This window comes from Coregonus lavaretus (assembly GCF_964263955.1).
Source record: "Coregonus lavaretus genome assembly, chromosome: 17".
Lineage (NCBI taxonomy): Eukaryota > Metazoa > Chordata > Actinopteri > Salmoniformes > Salmonidae > Coregonus > Coregonus lavaretus.
Genome location: NC_140004.1, coordinates 40,836,072 through 40,858,811, shown reverse-complemented (window position 1 = coordinate 40,858,811; position 22,740 = coordinate 40,836,072). Strand labels below are relative to the sequence as shown.

At 42.4% G+C, this 22,740-nt stretch overlaps 1 protein-coding gene across 1 annotated transcript in view; it reads left to right on the top strand.

Annotated features, from left to right (window-relative positions):
- LOC311144611 (calcium-binding protein 7-like) overlaps positions 1 to 22,740 on the top strand; it is a gene marked incomplete at both ends in the record, with an annotated part of 73,348 nt that overhangs the window by 38,340 nt on the left and 12,268 nt on the right. The window contains 2 exons of the mRNA XM_084180651.1: positions 18,331 to 18,474; positions 18,724 to 18,836. Coding sequence (XP_084036777.1) covers positions 18,331 to 18,474; positions 18,724 to 18,836 — 257 coding nt within the window. The remainder of the gene's footprint in view (positions 1 to 18,330; positions 18,475 to 18,723; positions 18,837 to 22,740) is intronic.

Genomic DNA, 22,740 nt, shown 5'->3' with positions numbered 1-22,740 from the left:
TAACCAGGTAAGCCAGTTGAGAACAAGTTCTCATTTACAACTGCGACCTGGCCAAGATAAAGCAAAGCAGTGCGATAAAAACAACAACACAGAGTTACATATGGGGTAAAAAACATAAAGTCAAAAATACAAAGAGAAAATATATATACAGTGTGTGCGAATGTAGTAAGTTATGGAGGTAAGGCAATAAATAGGCCATAGTGCAAAATAGTTACAATTTCGTATTAACACTGGAATGAAAGATGTGTAAAAGATGATGTGCAAATAGAGATACTGGGGTGCAAATTAGCAAAATAAATAACAATATGGGGATGAGGTAGTTGGGTGGGCTAATTTCAGAATGGCTGTGTACAGGTGCAGTGATCGGTAAGCTGCTCTGACAACTGACGCTTAAAGTTAGTGAGGGAGATAAGAGTCTCCAGCTTCAGAGATTTTTGCAGTTCGTTCCAGTCATTGGCAGCAGAGAACTGGAAGGAATGGCGGCCAAAGGAGGTGTTGGCTTTGGGGATGACCAGTGAGATATACCTGCTGGAGCGCAGACTACGGGTGGGTGTTGCTATGGTGACCAGTGAGCTAAGGTAAGACGGGGATTTGCCTAGCAGTGATTTATAGATGACCTGGAGCCAGTGGGTTTGGCGACGAATATGTAGTGAGGGCCAGCCAACAAGAGCGTACAGGTCACAATGGTGGGTAGTATATGGGGCTTTGGTGACAAAACGGATGGAACTGTGATAGACTACATCCAATTTGCTGAGTAGAGTGTTGGAGGCTATTTTGTAAATTACATCGCCGAAGTCAAGGATCGGTAGGATAGTCAGTTTTACGAGGGCATGTTTGGCAGCATGAGTGAAGGAGGCTTTGTTGCAAAATAGGAAGCTTATTCTAGATCTAACTTTTGATTGGAGATGCTTAATGTGAGTCTGGAAGGAGAGTTTACAGTCTAACCAGACACCTAGGTATTTGTAGTTGTCCACATACTCTAGGTCAGACCCGCCGAGAGTAGTGATTCTAGTCGGGTGGGCGGGTGCAAGCAGCGTTCGGTTGAAGAGCATGCATTTAGTTTTACTAGTGTTTAAGAGCAGTTGGAGGCTACGGAAGGAGTGTTGTATGGCGTTGAAGCTCGTTTGGAGGTTTGTTAACACAGTGTCCAATGAAGAGCTATATGTATACAAAATGGTGTCGTCCGCATAGAGGTGGATCCGAGCTTCACCAGCAGTAAGAGCAACATCATTGATATACACAGAGAATAGAGTCGGCCCGAGAATTGAACCCTGTGGCACCCCCATAGAGATGGCCAGAGGTCCAGACAACAGGCCCTCCGATTTGACACATTGAACTCTATCTGAGAAGTAGTTGGTGAACCAGGTGAGGCAGTCATTAGAGAAACCAAGGCTATTTAGTCTGCCAATAAGAATGCAGTGGTTGACAGAGTCGAAAGCCTTGGCCAGGTCGATGAAGACGGCTGTGCAGTACTGTCTTTTATTGATCGCGGTTATAATATCGTTTAGGACTTTGAGCGTGGCTGAGGTGCACCCATGACCAGCTCGGAAACCGGATTGCATAGCGGAGAAGGTATGGTGGGATTCGAAATGGTCGGTGATCTGTTTGTTAACTTGGCTTTCAAATACTTTCGAAAGGCAGGGCAGGATGGATATAGGTCTGTAACAGTTTGGATCTAGAGTGTCACCCCCTTTGAAGAGGGGGATGACCGCGGCAGCTTTCCAAACTCTGGGGATCTCAGACGTTACGAAAGAGAGGTTGAACAGGCTAGAAATAGGGGTTGCGACAATTTCGGCAGCTAATTTTAGAAAGAAAGGGTCCAGATTGTCTAGCCCAGCTGATTTGTAGGGTCCAGATTTTTCAGCTCTTTCAGAACATCAGCTGTCTGAATTTGTGTGAAGGAGAAGTGGGGGTGGGGGGGGGGGGGGGTGGCATGGGCAAGTTGCAGCGGAGGGTGCAGAGCTGGTGGCCGGGGTAGTGGTAGCCAGGTGGAAAGCATGGCCAGCCGTAGCAAAATGCTTGTTGAAATTTTCGATTATTGTAGATTTATCGGTGGTGACAGTGTTTCCTAGCCTCAGTGCAGTGGGCAGTTGGGAGGAGGTGCTCTTATTTTCCATGGACTTTACAGTGTCCCAAAACTTTTTGGAGTTAGTGCTACAGGATGCAAATTTCTGTTTGAAAAAGCTAGCCTTTGCTTTCCTAACTGATTGTGTATATTGGTTCCTGACTTCCCTGAAAAGTTGCATATCGCGGGGGCTGTTCTATGCTAATGCAGTACGCCACAGGATGTTTTTGTGCTGGTCAAGGGCAGTCAAGTCTGAGGAGAACCAGGGGCTATATCTGTTCTTAGTTCTGAATTTTTTGAATGGGGCATGTTTATTTAAGATTGAGTGGGGAAAAAAAGTATTTAGTCAGCCACCAATTGTGCAAGTTCTCCCACTTAAAAAGATGAGAGAGGCCTGTAATTTTCATCATAGGTACACGTCAACTATGACAGACAAAATGAGGAAAAAAAATCCAGAAAATCACATTGTAGGATTTTTAATGAATTTATTTGCAAATTATGGTGGAAAATAAGTATTTGGTCAATAACAAAAGTTTCTCAATACTTTGTTATATACCCTTTGTTGGCAATGACACAGGTCAAACGTTTTCTGTAAGTCTTCACAAGGTTTTCACACACTGTTGCTGGTATTTTGGCCCATTCCTCCATGCAGATCTCCTCTAGAGCAGTGATGTTTTGGGGCTGTCGCTGGGCAACACAGACTTTCAACTCCCTCCAAAGATTTTCTATGGGGTTGAGATCTGGAGACTGGCTAGGCCACTCCAGGACCTTGAAATGCTTCTTACGAAGCCACTCCTTCGTTGCCCGGGCGGTGTGTTTGGGATCATTGTCATGCTGAAAGACCCAGCCACGTTTCATCTTCACTGCCCTTGCTGATGGAAGGAGGTTTTCACTCAAAATCTCACGATACATGGCCCCATTCATTCTTTCCTTTACACGGATCAGTCGTCCTGGTCCCTTTGCATAAAAACAGCCCCAAAGCATGATGTTTCCACCCCCATGCTTCCCAGTAGGTATGGTGTTCTTTGGATGCAACTCAGCATTCTTTGTCCTCCAAACACGACGAGTTGAGTTTTTACCAAAAAGTTCTATTTTGGTTTCATCTGACCATTTAACATTCTCCCAATCCACTTCTGGATCATCCAAATGCACTCTAGCAAACTTCAGATGGGCCTGGACATGTACTGGCTTAAGCAGGGGGACACGTCTGGCACTGCAGGATTTGAGTCCCTGGCGGCGTAGTGTGTTACTGATGGTAGGCTTTGTTACTTTGGTCCCAGCTCTCTGCAGGTCATTCACTAGGTCCCCCCGTGTGGTTCTGGGATTTTTGCTCACCGTTCTTGTGATCATTTTGACCCCACGGGGTGAGATCTTGCGTGGAGCCCCAGATCGAGGGAGATTATCAGTGGTCTTGTATGTCTTCCATTTCCTAATAATTGCTCCCACAGTTGATTTCTTCAAACCAAGCTGCTTACCTATTGCAGATTCAGTCTTCCCAGCCTGGTGCAGGTCTACAATTTTGTTTCTGGTGTCCTTTGACAGCTATTTGGTCTTGGCCATAGTGGAGTTTGGAGTGTGACTGTTTGAGGTTGTGGACAGGTGTCTTTTATACTGATAACAAGTTCAAACAGGTGTCATTAATACATGTAACGAGTGGAGGACAGAGGAGCCTCTTAAAGAAGAAGTTACAGGTCTGTGAGAGCAAGAAATCTTGCTTGTTTGTAGGTGACCAAATACTTATTTTCCACCATAATTTGCAAATAAATTCATAAAAAATCCTACAATGTGATTTTCTGGAGAAAAAAAATCTCAATTTGTCTGTCATAGTTGCCGTGTACCTATGATGAAAATTACAGGCCTCTCTCATCTTTTTAAGTGGGAGAACTTGCACAATTGGTGGCTGACTAAATACTTTTTTTCCCCACTGTAAGTCCATTACTTTAACAATATATTTTCTTGCTCATTCTTTAAACCCCAAGTCATTTTTATCAGGTGTGAAATTGTAATTTCCCCTAATTGGTGTACAACTGGATAATACAGAGGATTCACCCAGATATTGCTGTACTTCCTGCCATATAGTGTTTTTAACAAAATTATTAGTAGTATTCTTCTTTAGTTTCTTAAAGGGAGCAGAGTACAAACATCCATCCAAAGTTAAGCCTTTCGTGGACAGCATTTCAGTCTGCAGCCAGGTGGTACCTTAGAAAACCAAAACATTGCAGCCCTCAGTTGTGCAGCCCAGTAATACCACTGTAGGTTTGGAAGTTGCAACCCCCCTCTGTCATAGGGCAAATAAAGAAGAGAAAGTCGAAGCCTTGGTTAAAGCCTCCAGATAAAATATTAGAGTATGTTTCTGATCCTTGGGAAAAATAAAAGTAATGGAGCCAGAGGAATTGATTGAAATAGATCAAGATATTTGGGCAGAATATTCATATTAATTATATTTATTCTACCAATAATAGATATAGGCAATGATGTCCATCTGTTAAATGGATTCTGTTACACTCTTTACTATGGGTTCATCATTTGTTGAACTCAAGGAGTACATTTCTGGTGTGATTTTAATACCAAGATAAGTACATGAAACCTTGTCCTGCATTCACAAATGGATGCTGTACAACTGGATTCAGTCTCCCTTGCTTGTTGAGGAAAAGGGTGGAAGATTTGGTTTTATTAACTTTAAACTCAGAAAACTGACTAATGTTGTTCATCAAATTGGAGAGGGAAGAGATAGATTTATTTAGATCTGTTAGGAATAAGAGGGTATCATCGGCATACAGGGCCACTCGATGTTCAAAATCTGATGCTTAATTCCACTAATTGACGGGTGAGCCCTTACTGCAATGGCAAAGGGTTCTATAGCTAAAATAAAGTGTCCTGGACTGGCCGGACATCCTTGTCTCGTGCCCTGAAAAAGCTTAAAAGGTTGTGAAATCAAGTTGTTAGTGGCAACTTCTGCAGTGGGGTCAGTATATCATATCTTAATCCATTTGCAGAAGTAGTCCCCAAACCCAAATCTCTTAAGCACTTCCAATAAATAAGACCACTCAAGTCTATCGAATGCCTTCTCTGCATCAAGTGAGGGTATGGCAGTGTCAGGGGTCCCTTTATACATGCATGTTTAGTACCCTCCTCACATTGTGAAAACCTTGACGGTTTTTCACGAAGCCATTTTGGCCTTTGTGTATATGAGATGGGAGCACTCTTTCCAATCTCCTGGCTAAGGCTGTAGCAATAATTTTGTAGTCGGAGTTCAGAAGAGAAATTGGTCTGTAACGTTCACATTTTGTTGGGGATTTATCAGGCTTCAGAATAAGAGTGATTAAAGCACTACTTAGAGAGGGGAAACAACCATGCTGAAAGGATTCAGCATACATATCCAAACCTAGAAGTTTGTCCTTAAATATCTTATAAATATCTATTGGGAGCCCATCTGGACCTGCCGCTTTACCACCCTTCATATTGGAAATAGCATCAGATATTTAAACACCATCCAATTCCTTTTCCAGATCCAAAAAATGATTAGTTAAGTTATCAGGAGATTCAGAGTTGTAAAGTGTGTTGAAGTAGGAAGCAAACGTTTAGTTTATTTCTACAGGATCCATTGATAATTGTAATTGTAAATTATGAATTTCATTAATGGCTCTGTCTGAATTGAACTTCTTAATGCACTAAGCCATTAATTTACCAGGTTTTTCACCTTGGTCATAGAAGGACTGTTTCAGCCTCATTAAGCTGTTTGCAGCGTTTGAGGTGTAAAGTTCTTCATATGGAGCTTTAAGAGCAAATCATTCCTGGTTTACTTCTAATGAGTTATCCAAAAAAGCTCCCCTCTCCAATTCTCTGATTTTACTGTCCATCTCTCTCATTTTCAGATTGAATTGATTTTATTTGAAACTGATAAAACGTATCATTAGCCACCTAATATATGCTTTGAAAGCCTCCCATCTGGTACACACTGACGTTTGATCAGTGTTCAATGTAAAATAGAAATCTATATGCACTACAGCATAATGTAATAAGTCTGGGTCCTGTAACCATCTGGGATGCAAGCGCCATCTAGAGGATCCTTTGACTACTTTTGTATCCCTATAGAAAAATGACACAGTGGAATGGTCCCTCAGAACAATACTATCACATACACTTCCTGCTACATTTGGAAGCAATGAGCAAAAAAACAAAAATGAGTCTATACGAGAACATGATTTAAATGTCCACGAGTAACATGAATACTGTCTTTTACTCGGGTTCTGAGTCCTCCATGGATCACATAGATTTGAATCCTTAATGAAATGCTGTAGTTTCTTTCTACACTGCGAGTGGGAAGTGTCTAAACCTGAAGAGTGATCTAGATGAGGATCAAGAGTGCAATTAAAATCCCCTGCAAGTTCTCCCAGTTAAAAAGATGAGAGAGGCCTGTAATTTTCATCATAGGTACACGTCAACTATGACAGACAAAATGAGATTTTTTTCCCCAGAAAATCACATTGTAGGATTTTTCATGAATTTATTTGCAAATTATGGTGGAAAATAAGTATTTGGTCAATAACAAAAGTTTCTCAATACTTTGTTATATACCCTTTGTTGGCAATGACACAGGTCAAACATTTTCTGTAAGTCTTCACAAGGTTTTCACACACTGTTGCTGGTATTTTGGCCCATTCCTCCATGCAGATCTCCTCTAGAGCAGTGATGTTTTGGGGCTGTCGCTGGGCAACACAGACTTTCAACTCCCTCCAAAGATTTTCTATGGGGTTGAGATCTGGAGACTGGCTAGGCCATTGTCACTGGCTAGGGATCATTGTCATGCTGAAAGACACAGCCACGTTTCATCTTCAATGCCCTTGCTGATGGAAGGAGGTTTTCACTCAAAATCTCACGATACATGGCCCCATTCATTCTTTCCTTTACACGGATCAGTCGTCCTGGTCCCTTTGCAGAAAAACAGCCCCAAAGCATGATGTTTCCACCCCCATGCTTCACAGTAGGTATGGTGTTCTTTGGATGCAACTCAGCATTCTTTGTCCTCCAAACACGACGAGTTGAGTTTTTACCAAAAAGTTCTATTTTGGTTTCATCTGACCATATGACATTCTCCCAATCCTCTTCTGGATCATCCAAATGCACTCAAGCAAACTTCAGACGGGCCTGGACATGTACTGGCTTAAGCAGGGGGACACGTCTGGCACTGCAGGATTTGAGTCCCTGGCGGCGTAGTGTGTTACTGATGGTAGGCTTTGTTACTTTGGTCCCAGCTCTCTGCATGTCATTCACTAGGTCCCCATGTGTGGTTCTGGGATTTTTGCTCACCGTTCTTGTGATCATTTTGACCCCACGGGGTGAGAACTTGCGTGGAGCCCCAGATCGAGGGAGATTATCAGTGGTCTTGTATGTCTTCCATTTCCTAATAATTGCTCCCACAGTTGATTTCTTCAAACCAAGCTGCTTACCTATTGCAGATTCAATCTTCCCAGCCTGGTGCAGGTCTACAATTTTGTTTCTGGTGTCCTTTGACAGCTCTTTGGTCTTGGTCATAGTGGAGTTTGGAGTGTGACTGTTTGATTTTGTGGACAGGTGTCTTTTATACTGATAACAAGTTCAAACAGGTGCCATTAATACAGGTAACGAGTGGAGGACAGAGGAGCCTCTTAAAGAAGAAGTTACAGGTCTGTGAGAGCCAGAAATCTTGCTTGTTTGTAGGTGACCAAATACTTATTTTCCACCATAATTTGCAAATAAATTCATTAAAAATCCTACAATTTGATTTTCTGGATAATTTTTTCTCAATTTGTCTGTCATAGTTGACGTGTACCTATGATGAAAATTACAGGCCTCTCTCATCTTTTTAAGTGGGAGAACTTGCACAATTGGTGGCTGACTAAATACTTTTTTTCCCCACTGTATATTAACCATATTCATATGCTCATTTAAAAGAGTTCTCTGTATCAAAATGTATCAACCAGCTGTATCAGTTATAATATTTTCCACTTGAAATGGAACAGATTTTTTAATTAAAACCATAATACCAGGAGAAAGAGAGGAGAAACAGGATGCCATCTCTTGCCCTTGCCATCTCCTGCATACTTTAATTAGCTCATCCTTCAACAAGTGAGTTTCTTGTAGGAACACAATAGATTAATTAAGTTGTTTAAGCCTAGTAATATCCTGTTTAAGCTTGGATAGTTTACCAACTCCATGGACATTCCACAAAGTACATTTCAGTTTTGCATTTGAAGTCATATAACCAAAGATGAAAACATTGAATAAGCTATAGTATAAACGCATATCTAAAATGTGTTTAGTAACAAGGACCGCATGAGTATTTTGTAGCAGAAAAAATATGTAAATATCTCTTGAAACAAACAAACATAAATCTATCCTAACAGTAAAACACTGAACCCCATTCCCCTGTCTCCCTAACCGAGACACCCAAAGCTTCTCCCTAATCGTAAAGTTGACAACTGATCCAGTAAAAGGAGCAGTCTAATCTAAGCGACGCTAAACAAAGCAAAGTGTCTCCTGCCTTCTCTCGACTATTACTCCTCAGGAACCAAACAAAAGGCACACCTAGCAACATGCTATGTGACATGCTTAAGTGATAATGCCCGAGAAGCCGGTGTTTGGAGAATATATTGGCATGGGTGTTGTTAGGCCCGAGACGTAGTCGAGTGCCGGCAAACCGTACCAATATATCCTCCAAACACTGGCTTCTAAGGCATTATCACTTTTATACAACGGGTTACCAACATATTCAAATAATGATTGACATATTTTAATAAAATTTTTTATTTTGATACATTTATTCATACTATTTCATCCTTCCATAATATATAGTTCCGACACAAATCTAGGGTTGCTACCCAAGCCGGCTGGTCGTTCGTTCTATCGGTTCGGTTGCCAGAGACGCGACCCAGTCATTCTGTCTTTTTGTTCTGTTCTAAATGTTCTATTGCCTAAATGGCTGGCAACATTCTTATCCCTTGCTTGCTAGCTAGCTAGCCAACTACGGGTACTTTACAGTCATGTCAAAAAGCAGCCAGAATAACAGTAAAGTAGCTGCATTCGCATTTGTTTAAGCTGTTTTCTAGTGACATTTATTTGAAAACATCCATAACAATGAGCTAATGATTTCACCTGGCATAGAAAATGTACTCACTTGTCAGGACACTGTTGTTCAGAGGAGTTAGCCAACAACACAGCTAACACAATCACTTCAAACTGAAGCTGGAAAGACTGCAAACTAGCTGCACTTTGTTTAGTTTGAACTTTTTTCAATTGACAATTTGTATATATCCATAAAAACGATCCCAGCTGATTCATGATTTCGACTGGCTGAGAAATGCTGCCTGCCTGCCTGTCTGTCTGTCTGGTCCCAACTCCCGACAAGTTCATTACTATGGGACAGCCCGAGATCACATTACATTTACATTTTTACATTTACGTCACATAGCGAGAATAGGAGAGGGCCTAGAACTGAGCCCTGGGGGACACCAGTGGTGAGAGCACGTGGTGTGGAGACAGCTTCTCGCCACGCCACTTGGTAGGAGCGACCGGTCAGGTAGGACGCAATCCAAGAGTGAGCCGCGCCGGAGATGCCAAGCTCGGAGAGGGTGGAGAGGAGGATCTGATGGTTCACAGTATCAAACGCAGCAGACAGGTCTAGAAGGACAAGAGCAGAGGAGAGAGAGTTAGCTTTAGCAGTGCGGAGAGCCTCCGTGACACAGAGAAGAGCAGTCTCAGTTGAATGACCAGTCTTGAAACCTGACTGGTTTGGATCAAGAAGGTCATTCTGAGAGAGATAGCAAGAGAGTTGGCTAAAGACGGCACGCTCAAGAGTTTTGGAGAGAAAAGAAAGAAGGGATACTGGTCTTTAGTTGTTGACATCAGAGGGATCGAGTGCTGTTCTTTTGAGAAGGGGTGCAATTCTCGCTCTCTTGAAGACGGAAGGGACATAGCCAGCGGTCAAGGATGAGTTGATGAGCGAGGTGAGGTAAGGGAGAAGGTCACCGGAGATGGTCTTGAGAAGAGAGGAGGGGATAGGGTCAAGCGGGCAGGTTGTTGGGCGGCCGGCCGTCACAAGTCGCAAGATTTTATCTGGAGAGAGAGGGGAGAAAGAAGTCAAAGCATAGGGTAGGGCAGTGTGAGCAGGACCAGCAGTATCATTTGACTTAACAAACGAGGATCGGATGTCGTCAACCTTCTTTTCAAAATGGTTGACGAAGTCATCCACAGAGAGGGAGGAGGGGGGAGGGGGAGGAGGATTCAGCAGGGAGGAGAAGGTGGCAAAGAACTTCCTAGGGTTAGAGGCAGATGCTTGGAATTTAGAGTGGTAGAAAGTGGCTTTAGCAGCAGAAACAGATGAAGAAAATGTAGAGAGGAGGGAGTGAAAAGATGCCAGGTCCGCACGGAGTCTAGTTGTCCTCCATTTCCGCTCGGCTGCCCGGAGCCCTGTCCTGTGAGCTCGCAATGAGTCATCAAGCCACGGAGCTGGAGGGGAGGACCGAGCCGGCCGGGAGGATAGGGGACATAGAGAGTCAAAGGATGCAGAAAGGGAGGAGTGGAGGTTTGAGGAGGCAGAATCAGGAGATTGGAGGGAGAAGGATTGAGCAGAGGGAAGAGATGATAGGATGGATGAGGAGAGAGTAGCGGGAGAGAGAGAGCGAAGGTTGCGACGGCGCATTACCATCTGAGTAGGGGCAGAGTGAGTAGTGTTGGAGGAGAGCGAGAGAGAAAAGGATACAAAGTAGTGGTCGGAGACATGGAGGGGAGTTGCAGTGAGATTAGTAGAATAACAGCATCTATTAAAGAAGAGGTCAAGCGTATTGCCTGCCTTGTGAGTAGGGGGGGACGGTGAGAGGGTGAGGTCAAAAGAGGAGAGGAGTGGAAAGAAGGAGGCAGAGAGAAATGAGTCAAAGGTAGACGTAAGGAGGTTGAAGTCCCCCAGAACTGTGAGGGGTGAGCCATCCTCAGGAAATGAACTTATCAAGGCATTGAAACAATGTTGCAAATGTCAGCAAGGTTTATACAATTCTCAGCTATTGAAAACGAAATGTTAGTTAAAAAGAATTGTGAGATAATGTCTAGATGCTATTTATAGTGGAGATGAAGTTCATAAATTGCTTGGCTGGACTGAATGAGACACTGGATTGCCAGTCAGATGGAACTGAGTAAATAAGCATTTTAACGTCATAGATTTAACCGGCGGTAATTTATGGAATAGACACCGGCTGGAATGCGGTTTTAACCAATCAGCATTCAGGATTAGACCCACCCATTGTATAATAAAGAATAACTCCACCTAAAACAGTAACATTAGTTGGTGAAGCATGAGACTAACGTTAACGTTACAGTATGGACAGTACAATATAGTTGTATATGATCATCCGCAACACAGGGTCTGTAGTAGCTACCAAGTCAAAACAAAGGCCCTTTACCCACATGAATGTCCGGCATGCATGTGAGTGTCAATCATTTTAGTCCAACGATATGATTAAGACTTTTAAGGCTTTATTTAAAATAGTCTCGATGCTTCTCGTGATGCAGAATGAACGGATAAGGTCCCTCAGTGTTATGGCTGGCTCACTGGCTAAATAAGTGAGGTATCGTTAGCCATTTCGAGTCTGTTGACATGGAGTTAAACATCTTCACCGGCATTTTACAGAGTCTCACGTCATCCAATGGAAGAGAATGATCAACATAACAAAAATAAACTTAAACTTGATGTCCAAAGATTAATGGACAGCTATCTCGCCTGTCATACGGAAGAAACTTGGCTAACTAATGAGCACAAACAGGCTACAAGTAATATAAGGACATTTTGAGTGGGCTAGCTCGCCATGCTATTCATTTAAATGTTATGCTAGCTAGCTGCCAACAAATTGGCTAATGTAAGTTAGCTAGCTTGTAAACAGTCACATAATCCAAGGTAGTTTAATTCGCCGTAGTACAGGGTGGTGATAAACTTCACAGCGGCAACACGACTAGAAAAAAGACACGGATGAATGCCTAGGATTGAGAGGGAGATTCAAACTCGTGTGACCGTCCATTGTAAGTCAGACGTAGTTTAGCTTGGAAAGCTATTCCATAAGCAATGTTGAGGGAGGGATCTGAGCTGGCGTTTAACCCCATCGTAGCCTTTTCTTTTTTGGTGCAGGTCCGCGGATAGGTCAGAGAAGAATATGATCTCTTGGTCCCCGTACATCACTTTGCCTTTGGCCCTGGTTTTCCGCATCAGTCGGACTTAAAAATTGAGAAACTTCATGATAAGGACTTGGGCCTTTAGGAGCTGGAAGCTGATGGGCTCTTTCAATGCGCAGGGGATCTGGAAAGATGTCCGGCCCCAATGCCTCAGCACTATTTTCCACTTTTTCGGGTAGATTAACCCGTTTCAAATTTAACCTCCTGTGGGGGTTCTCGAGCGAGCTTTTCCAAATTTTCAGTCGTTGTTTTGACAGTATCTTCCACCGTGCTAATGTGTTCCTCTGCTTCGTCAAAGCGCATGGAGTTGAAGGTCACGTTTAACCTTAATAATCCCTGTTACGACACTTTCGAGTTTGTTGGAAGTCCGCCCTCATGGAAGAGATTGATTCCAAGACCCCTTTGCGCTGGTTCTGGTTTAGGTCGTCGACATTATTGGTTGCCATGTCAGACTCGTGGTGTGAGGGGCTAACTGTATTAGTAGAGCTAGCTGAATTAGCAGGGCTAACTGGCCTAGCCTGAACTATGTTGTCGATGCTAGTTGTTCTTCTTGTTTTAGAAGGACTATGGTTGAGTCGATTCATAATGGTTATAGATATGCCTGAAATTGTCCCAAAAAAATTGCTGTTCGTGTTACAAGGATTTAAAATAAGAGATTAAAATAATTTATCCGAAATTGGCAGGAGAGCACCAAATACACATCTGCTCAGTTCAACACCATAATCCCTTATTTTCTGAGAAATGTAGTTAGGAGTTTGTCTTGATTTATTTGATGAATGTTAATAGATGTCTTGTGCTGACAAGTATTGGCAATGGTGTCAAATTTACACTCAATGGCCAGGTTATTAGGTACCCCGTTTACGAAAATATTTTGCTCCTACATACAGTGAGTCACGTGGCCGTGGCTTGCTATATAAAGCAGGCAGACAGGCATCGAAGAATTCAGTTACTGTTCGATTTAACATGAGCGAAACAAGTTACCTAAGCGATTTTGAGCGTGATATTATCGTTGGTGCCAGGTACGCCGGTTCCAGTAGCTCAGAAAATGGCTGTCCTCCTGGGCTTTTCACGCACAACAGTGTCTAGAGTTTACCGAGAATGGTGCGACAAACAAAAAACATCCAGTAAGGAAGGGGCAGTCCTGTGGGCTAAAACAGCTAGTTTATGAGAGGTTGAAGGAGAATGGCAAGAATTGTGCAAGCTAACAGGCGGTCCACAAACAGGCAAATATCGGTACAGTACGACAGTGGTGTGCAGAACGGCATCTCGGAATGCACAACTTGTCGGTCCTTGTCACGTATTAACTATTGCAGCAGACAACCACACCGGGTTCCACTCCTATCAGCTAAAAACAAGAAGAAGCAACTCCAGTGGGCACGCGATCACAAACACTGGGCAATTGAAGAGTGGAAAAACATTGCCTGGTCTGACGAATCCCAGTTCCTGTTGTGTCATGCTGATGTCAGAGTCAGGATCTGGCATAAGCAGGATGAGTCCATGGCCCCATCCTGCCTGGTGTCAACAGTACAGGCTGGTGGCAGTGGGGTAATGGTGTGGGGAACAGGCTAGGTCCCTTGAGACCAATTGATCAACTTTTCCATGTCCCAAAGAATTCAGGCTGTTCTGGAGGCAAAGGTGGCTCCGACCCAGTACTACTGTACCTAATAAACTGACCACTGAGTGTATATTGTCATTAGTTGTTATAGTGTAACTCTCTTATAGTTCATATTATTGGCCAGAGAGAATGACCATATTTCTCTAACCAAGCATGAACAAACACTGAATAATATATGTATTTTATATAGTTGTAAAACTATGACACATTTTATCTACGGCAAAAGTTTACTTTATGTGTACCGTGGTATTCAACCTGTTCGGATGTTTTATTCAACGCCGGTGTTTAATCAATCAGTAACTAAAGCCCAATGTAAGAGATATAGACCTTCTAATGAGCACAAACAGGCTACAAGTAATATAAGGACATTTTGAGTGGGCTAGCTCGCCATGCTATTCACTTAAATGTTATGCTAGCTAGCTGCCAACAAATTGGCTAATGTAAGTTAGCTAGCTTGTAAACAGTCACATAATCCAAGGTAGTTTAATTCGCCGTAGTCCAGGGTGGTGATAAACTTCACAGCGGCAACACGACTAGAAAAAAGACACGGATGAATGCCTAGGATTGAGAGGGAGATTCAAACTCGTGTGACCGTCCATTGTAAGTCAGACGTAGTTTAGCTTGGAAAGCTATTCCATAAGCAATGTTGAGGGAGGGATCTGAGCTGGCGTTTAACCCCATCGTAGCCTTTTCTTTTTTGGTGCAGGTCCGCGGATAGGTCAGAGAAGAATATGATCTCTTGGTCCCCGTACATCACTTTGCCTTTGGCCCTGGTTTTCCGCATTAGTCGGACTTAAAAATTGAGAAACTTCATGATAAGGACTTGGGCCTTTAGGAGCTGGAAGCTGATGGGCTCTTTCAATGCGCAGGGGATCTGGAAAGATGTCCGGCCCCAATGACTCATCACTATTTTCCACTTTTTCGGGTAGATTAACCCGTTTCAAATTTAACCTCCTGTGGGGGTTCTCGAGCGAGCTTTTCCAAATTTTCAGTCGTTGTTTTGACAGTATCTTCCACCGTGCTAATGTGTTCCTCTGCTTCGTCAAAGCGCATGGAGTTGAAGGTCACGTTTAACCTTAATAATCCCTGTTACGACACTTTCGAGTTTGTTGGAAGTCCGCCCTCATGGAAGAGATTGATTCCAAGACCCCTTTGCGCTGGTTCTGGTTTAGGTCGTCGACATTATTGGTTGCCATGTCAGACTCGTGGTGTGAGGGGCTAACTGTATTAGTAGAGCTAGCTGAATTAGCAGGGCTAACTGGCCTAGCCTGAACTATGTTGTCGATGCTAGTTGTTCTTCTTGTTTTAGAAGGACTATGGTTGAGTCAATTCATAATGGTTATAGATATGCCTGAAATTGTCCCAAAAAAATTGCTGTTCGTGTTACAAGGATTTAAAATAAGAGATTAAAATAATTTATCCGAAATTGGCAGGAGAGCACCAAATACACATCTGCTCAGTTCAACACCATAATCCCTTATTTTCTGAGAAATGTAGTTAGGAGTTTGTCTTGATTTATTTGATGAATGTTAATAGATGTCTTGTGCTGACAAGTATTGGCAATGGTGTCAAATTTACACTCAATGGCCAGGTTATTAGGTACCCCGTTTACGAAAATATTTTGCTCCTACATACAGTGAGTCACGTGGCCGTGGCTTGCTATATAAAGCAGGCAGACAGGCATCGAAGAATTCAGTTACTGTTCGATTTAACATGAGCGAAACAAGTTACCTAAGCGATTTTGAGCGTGATATTATCGTTGGTGCCAGGTACGCCGGTTCCAGTAGCTCAGAAAATGGCTGTCCTCCTGGGCTTTTCACGCACAACAGTGTCTAGAGTTTACCGAGAATGGTGCGACAAACAAAAAACATCCAGTAAGGAAGGGGCAGTCCTGTGGGCTAAAACAGCTAGTTTATGAGAGGTTGAAGGAGAATGGCAAGAATTGTGCAAGCTAACAGGCGGTCCACAAACAGGCAAATATCGGTACAGTACGACAGTGGTGTGCAGAACGGCATCTCGGAATGCACAACTTGTCGGTCCTTGTCACGTATTGACTATTGCAGCAGACAACCACACCGGGTTCCACTCCTATCAGCTAAAAACAAGAAGAAGCAACTCCAGTGGGCACGCGATCACAAACACTGGGCAATTGAAGAGTGGAAAAACATTGCCTGGTCTGACGAATCCCAGTTCCTGTTGTGTCATGCTGATGTCAGAGTCAGGATCTGGCATTAGCAGGATGAGTCCATGGCCCCATCCTGCCTGGTGTCAACAGTACAGGCTGGTGGCAGTGGGGTAATGGTGTGGGGAACACGCTAGGTCCCTTGAGACCAATTGATCAACTTTTCCATGTCCCAAAGAATTCAGGCTGTTCTGGAGGCAAAGGTGGCTCCGACCCAGTACTAGTGTACCTAATAAACTGACCACTGAGTGTATATTGTCATTAGTTGTTATAGTGTAACTCTCTTATAGTTCATATTATTGGCCAGAGAGAATGACCATATTTCTCTAACCAAGCATGAACAAACACTGAATAATATATGTATTTTATATAGTTGTAAAACTATGACACATTTTCTCTACGGCAAACGTTTACTTTATGTGTACCGTGGTATTCAACCTGTTCGGATGTTTTATTCAACCCCGGTGTTTAATCAATCAGTAACTAAAGCCCAATGTAAGAGATATAGACCTTCTAAAACGGTGCTGACACCTCCTCTTAGAGACTCGCCCCTCCTGAGAGGCAACGTTTTAGCTTTCAATAGAATAGGTCTCTGCTCTGCTGCAGAGCTGGTTATACAGCAAACACCAGAAAAAGATTGAGCGAGGGACCTCAGGTGTATTTGGAGGTATTGTTAATAGGATCGGAAGCAGCTGGGGTGGGGAAATGTCACTCTGCTCCACCTTATAAATTGTGTGTCACATTGTAATCCATTGTAATACATGATAGCCACGTGCCCCTGTCCCTGTAGCAGATGGGTATCCATTCCGTTCTGCGCCTTGAAATAATAATAAACTATTTCCTAAAGCATTGGCATCACCTTATGTATACAATACACAATGTTTTCATTCCTCCATCTCACATTTTGTTTTTCTTTCTTGCCCAAAATATTTGTCGAAAGGAGTCAGGGGTTTATTTTGGCCAGGGACATGCCCATATATCCCTGTTCTGACACCCTACTACATCTGCAACAGCAAATCATATTTACTACACTGCATGTCACTAACAATGAGCTATAGGGTGAAAGAAGTATATTTTATTATGATATTGCATTATACTTAGTGATAGTTACTGTACATCTACTCATTCCTGCTTTCTGTAATCACTATACTAGGAATAGTTTTAAGGAATATATACAATTTTCCCTTATGCATTCAATTCTAGATTTATTCAATTTCATTCATATTCAAATGGGGTTCCATATCTTTTTTATTTACATAGGCATATTTGCAGTCACCTATTTTCGACCTGCAAATGTTATCTATAATGTATAATCTCACAGAGCTACATTTCATTTCCATAAGGCTTACACTGACTTAACACATCTAATACCGTACATTATTATTTCAACAATGTGGTTTGTGATTCTTGGCTACTGCAAAAGCAATCAGAGTAAATACCGGAGCAGATTCATCCCAGATCTACCCATCATCAAGTGTATGTAGGGAAGATTGTTCCTCATCACCTGAACCGGTCTCCTGTATGTTACATCTTTTACAATCAGTTATTTGACTGGGCGATAGTCATATGAATGATGGGATTCGGTCACTCGTAAGGAAAGGGGCTTTTGAGCTGTGTGAGAAGTATTTTAAGGATGGACCTGGTCAGTATGCTCAGATAGGAAGAAGCAAAATGAGAGGGCTCACTCTCGCCAAAATCTGCCCAGAAGAAGCCCAATTCGTTTCTATGGGCTTAATATGTAGACCGAAGCTTGTCACCTGCCTTCCTGCCTTTGGTACAACGACTCCCATTGTTAGGGCGGAGATATGCATTTCTCGTCATTACACAGATCTCTGCTATGCTTTTGATTAGTTTAAAACATTTCTTCTTCTTGGGTTTCTGTCATACATTTTTGTCCTGAAGTGACCTTTTACATAAAGTAACCTAGTTCGTTTTTTTAACAGATGCATTTTGGTCTGTCAAAATGGCCACAATGGCTGTCTTAAGATCCAATCTATACACTGTGAAAGTGAATGCGCCATTTGTTCACCTCACATCACTTTTCCCCTTGGAGACCTGTGATTGCTGTTCGAGAAAAAAACGATAATTCATTTAACTGTTCTGTTTTTTCATTGTCTCCAGAGCATCCGCTACGTTCGTTGGTAGAGATTGACCAGTCGCTTGTGTAGCCTATTGAAAACCTTATTTAGGAAATAGAAGTTAGTTAGCGGTTAGGCGCACGACACAGGTAGGCTGGTTCTATAACACTTCTCTGTGTTGTCTTCCTCACAGAGATCCGCGAGGCGTTCAAGGTATTTGACCGTGATGGGAATGGCTTCATCTCTAAGCAAGAGCTGGGCATGGCCATGAGGTCCCTGGGGTACATGCCCAACGAGGTGGAGCTGGAGGTCATCATACAGAGACTGGACATGGACGGTGAGATACACACACACACACACACACACACACACACACACACACACACACACACACACACACACACACACGCATACACTGACGTACCCACGTACACGGACACACACACAGGCACGCACACAGGCATGCACACAGGCACGCATACACACATTCACGACACACACGGGCGTTCACACCCACACACACACACACACACACACACACACACACACACACTAACAGGTGTCATCAAATTCCTGTCATCAACAGGTGATGGTCAGGTGGATTTCGAAGAGTTTGTCACTCTCCTTGGACCCAAGTTGACAGCAGCCGGAATGCCAGACAAGTTCCACGGAACCGACTTTGACTCTGTGTTCTGGAAGGTAAGTAATCATTAGCTGCTTCCTTCTTGCTTATTACCACTGACAAGCTGCAAAGGCTTCTGGGTGATCAGGATGCTGTACTGTAGCTGTCATCTATCGCACCACTTATCTATCTATAAAAATTCAGTGGCGGGTTAATAGGGCAGTGCCACCTCGTGAGGCGTTGGAAGTCTTAGACTGTGTTTCAAACACATAAAAGACACACCCTCCTCCACTTACCTTCACCTTATGCCCTTGGGGGAATCCACGCGGCCATCTTTGTCGTCGGTCCAAATGATCAGCCAAGCAAGGGAAGTTGGCAACGTAAGCCCCTCAGCCCTCGTTTTTGATCGAGTTTGCGAGTGTACAATTATGTTCACTCCGGGGCCTGAAACGCCCCATAATTCAATTCGTGATGTAAGTAAGTTAGAAATTGTGCTACTAATGCACATGACAGCTCAAACACATATCATAAAAGTAATGTTGTTGTTGTTTGGTTAGCTTTTGGAAACGTTAGCTTGCGCATACAACTTTCCCTGACATCACACTTATACATTGTCATTTTCGATTTATCGGATATAGTCTGATGGCTAACATTCGATGTCTGCGGATGCGTTGTCTTCTAGCCAAGATATGAAATGCAATCATAATTGACTGTAGCGCATGATGACTGAAAACACAACCGTGGGATGGACGAGTGACAAATATACGGGCAAGAGCGGTCCATTTAAAATGCATTATTTATTCCCTCGCCCCTTGCCCTGCAAGTGTCAACTTGTCAGACGTCATGATACGTCATCAGAAGTGTCCACTTAATTTGAGGGCTGAGGGGAGAGGGTGTCTTTTAAGTGTTTGGAATGCAGCCTTAGTATTTACTTAGTATATAAATTACTTATTATTCTTCTTGTCAGAACTGCGTCCTTCCTTCCTGACTTTCAACAACCATCCACACCCCTTTTATACACTAGTCTTATGATCGAATTAAGTAAAATCCATTTAAATTAAATCAGGTGTTTACTATGTGACAGTTTCTCAGATAATTACCCTCCCATATTGACAGTAAAAGGAGTTAACAAGAATTTAGAGAGTGATTCAGTCAGACTTGTGTTAGCAATATCTATGCAGTGTCTTTGTATAAAATCTAGAACAAAACTCAGGTCTAATTGTTTTTTTAAACACATATCAAATTTACACTTTAAAAAGTTAAGCTTCCTCGAGTATCCTTTAGGGGTTCTTCAAATTGAAACTGTGGGGGAACCCCTATAAGTTTTTCTAAGAACCCTTGAAAAAGGTTATTCGAAGAACCCCTTTAATGGTTCCTCTAATAACCTTTTGGGGTTAATTTTCTTAACTCCCTGTTAAAAACACATTTTAATAATAATAACAACATTGACAACATTGATTTAAATAGTTGTTTATTTAGTGGCACCACAAATGTGAATGAATATTTACAAAATAATTTACCAAACAAAACAAATTACAAAATCGCAACATTTCTGCAGACATGTCAGACCATAATAAATAATACATTTACTTTGTATAGTGCTTTTCATTTACATAAAAATAAATAAAAAAGAATGATGTACAATAAAAACATACATTAAAAATGAATCATAGGTAAACTAACAATATTGTAGATTTGATGCTAAATACAGATTGCATTTTGCTGCTTTAGTGTGTGTGTCCAACAGCCACTTGCCCAACAACCACTTAGTTATGTTAGGAAGTTTGCCATCCTTATGACCGGCCCTGGTAACTTCACCCCAACTTCTCTTATCCCCAGAAAACAGTAACTTAAGAACATATGTTTTTCTGAAATTTTTGGGAAATTTCACCCGAAAAAAATAATAAATACAGCTCTGGCAGAGCCCCAAGTCCCATGGGGACGTCCTCTAGGGCGTGGATGTTCTCCCCATCAGAGGCCAGCGTGATTTCACTCTCATGGTGAAATGGATTTCTGCCGATGTGCAGTAAAGGAGTGGGGAGCGGTGACATCTGTGTCAACAAAAGGAAGAAAAGATTAATACACATACAATTAACATAATAAATGTTCAGTTGAATTTTTATATAAGAATGCACACTTATGTTTATGAAGAAACAGATGATTTGTGCATAGGCATACCTTGTCACGGACATAAAGGCCACTCGGGTGAAGAGGTCGGGCAAGAGCAGGATCGCTGCTGTGGTCTCCAGTCCAAGGAAAGTAAAGCAATGATCTTACTACACTTGCTAATTTTATTTCAAAATACATATTTTTAATGTACTATGTGTTGACTACATTAGAGAAAGGAAATAATAAGATCAAATACCCCTGTGTGCCTCTTCTGTATTGTCCTTCAGGGACTGTCGAAACAGCAGGATGATGTCCTCACCCCTCGCCTCTCTACCTCTGCTAGCATTTTGCCACTAGCCTTGCGGAGTCCTTGAATGATCTTTTTGTCTATATCCATTCCATGGACTTGATACATTTCTGAGAAGATCTGAAAATATTATTAGCACACATTGTATTTCTGTAGGTTTAACTTAATTCACAGACTTAAAAAATGGAAAATGTGTGACCTAACTCACAATGCTGCAGTGACGCAGTGCAGGAAACTCATTAAGGATCTCTTTGGTGTGGTGGGTGCCGATAAAATGGTCTCTCTCCACCTGGTTCCTCTTCATTTTGTCCTGCAGGAGGCTAAGGTCAGGATGGTTTCTTTTGCATTCCTCCTTCATTCTTTCGATTTGCTTTGTCACACTGAAAGTGTCCTCTGCACTCCGCATCAATGCCTAGTAAAGTTTAGTACAATACCAGTCAATTTCGTCAGAATAAGAAAAGTGAGAGTTTGTTTCAAATTCATGATCCAATGAGCATATGTTGACAATTATACGACTGTTATTTACTTGGTTCAAAAGTGGTGTAGCAGACACGCCCCCAAGTAGCTCCACATCATGCACATTATAGTCACCTATGACAGAAACACACATATGCACAGGTAAAGCTCTGAATGTTCCCACTTCATTGGATAGTCACATATATTGTATGGTCCATATATACTCAAATTATACTCACAAACTATTAACTGCAACTTTGTTGACAAGCAAACACTTGCTGGAACTAAGTTTAGGTTTAGGGGTAGGGGTAAGGTTAGCCACAAAACTTAACTGTCTTTAATGCTGGGCCTGCATTCCCATCAGAACTCCTTTTCTGTGTGAACTTAGCTCTGATGATTGCAACCTCTGTTTTGCAGACAAGAGGTTGTCTTTCTTTTTTAAATATTTTTTTTTTATCATCCCATGCCATGATTCCTTAGTAAAGGAGAATGGAGATGTAGTTATTAGTAATGAACACACGTTATTGTGAAATGTGTAAAAAAATAAAGTAAAAATATCCTTGTCCTATACGGTCCCTTAGAAATGGGTAGTTGGCCACCAGTGATGTACAGACGTCGGTATATTGTCTGCTTGTAGGGTACCTTTGAAAATAGTAAATCAATGTAGTGTTCCATTACAGCATAACACATCACATGACTACACACACAAACAAACTTACATGACGTGCCAATTTAGAAACTATCAAATAAAACTTGGATGATTTGGCTCCTCCACTTGGACCAATGAGTGGGCATCTTCACTCTGTTGGTTGAGATTATACTGCGGGGAACTCAGGAAGGGTGAATATTGTGGGCCACAGTTTTGTGTTGGTTGGTGGATCGTGGTTGTTGGTTGGCGAGAGCTGAGACATTTACATTTTAGTCATTTAGCAGACGCTCTTATCCAGAGCGACTTGTTAGTGAGTGCATACATAATTTTTTATACTGGCCCCCCGTGGGAAACGAACCCACAACCCTGGCGTTGCAAACGCCATGCTCTACCAACTTCACTACCCCGGACGACGCTGGGCCAACTGTGCACCGCCCCATAGGTCTCCCGGTCGCGGCCG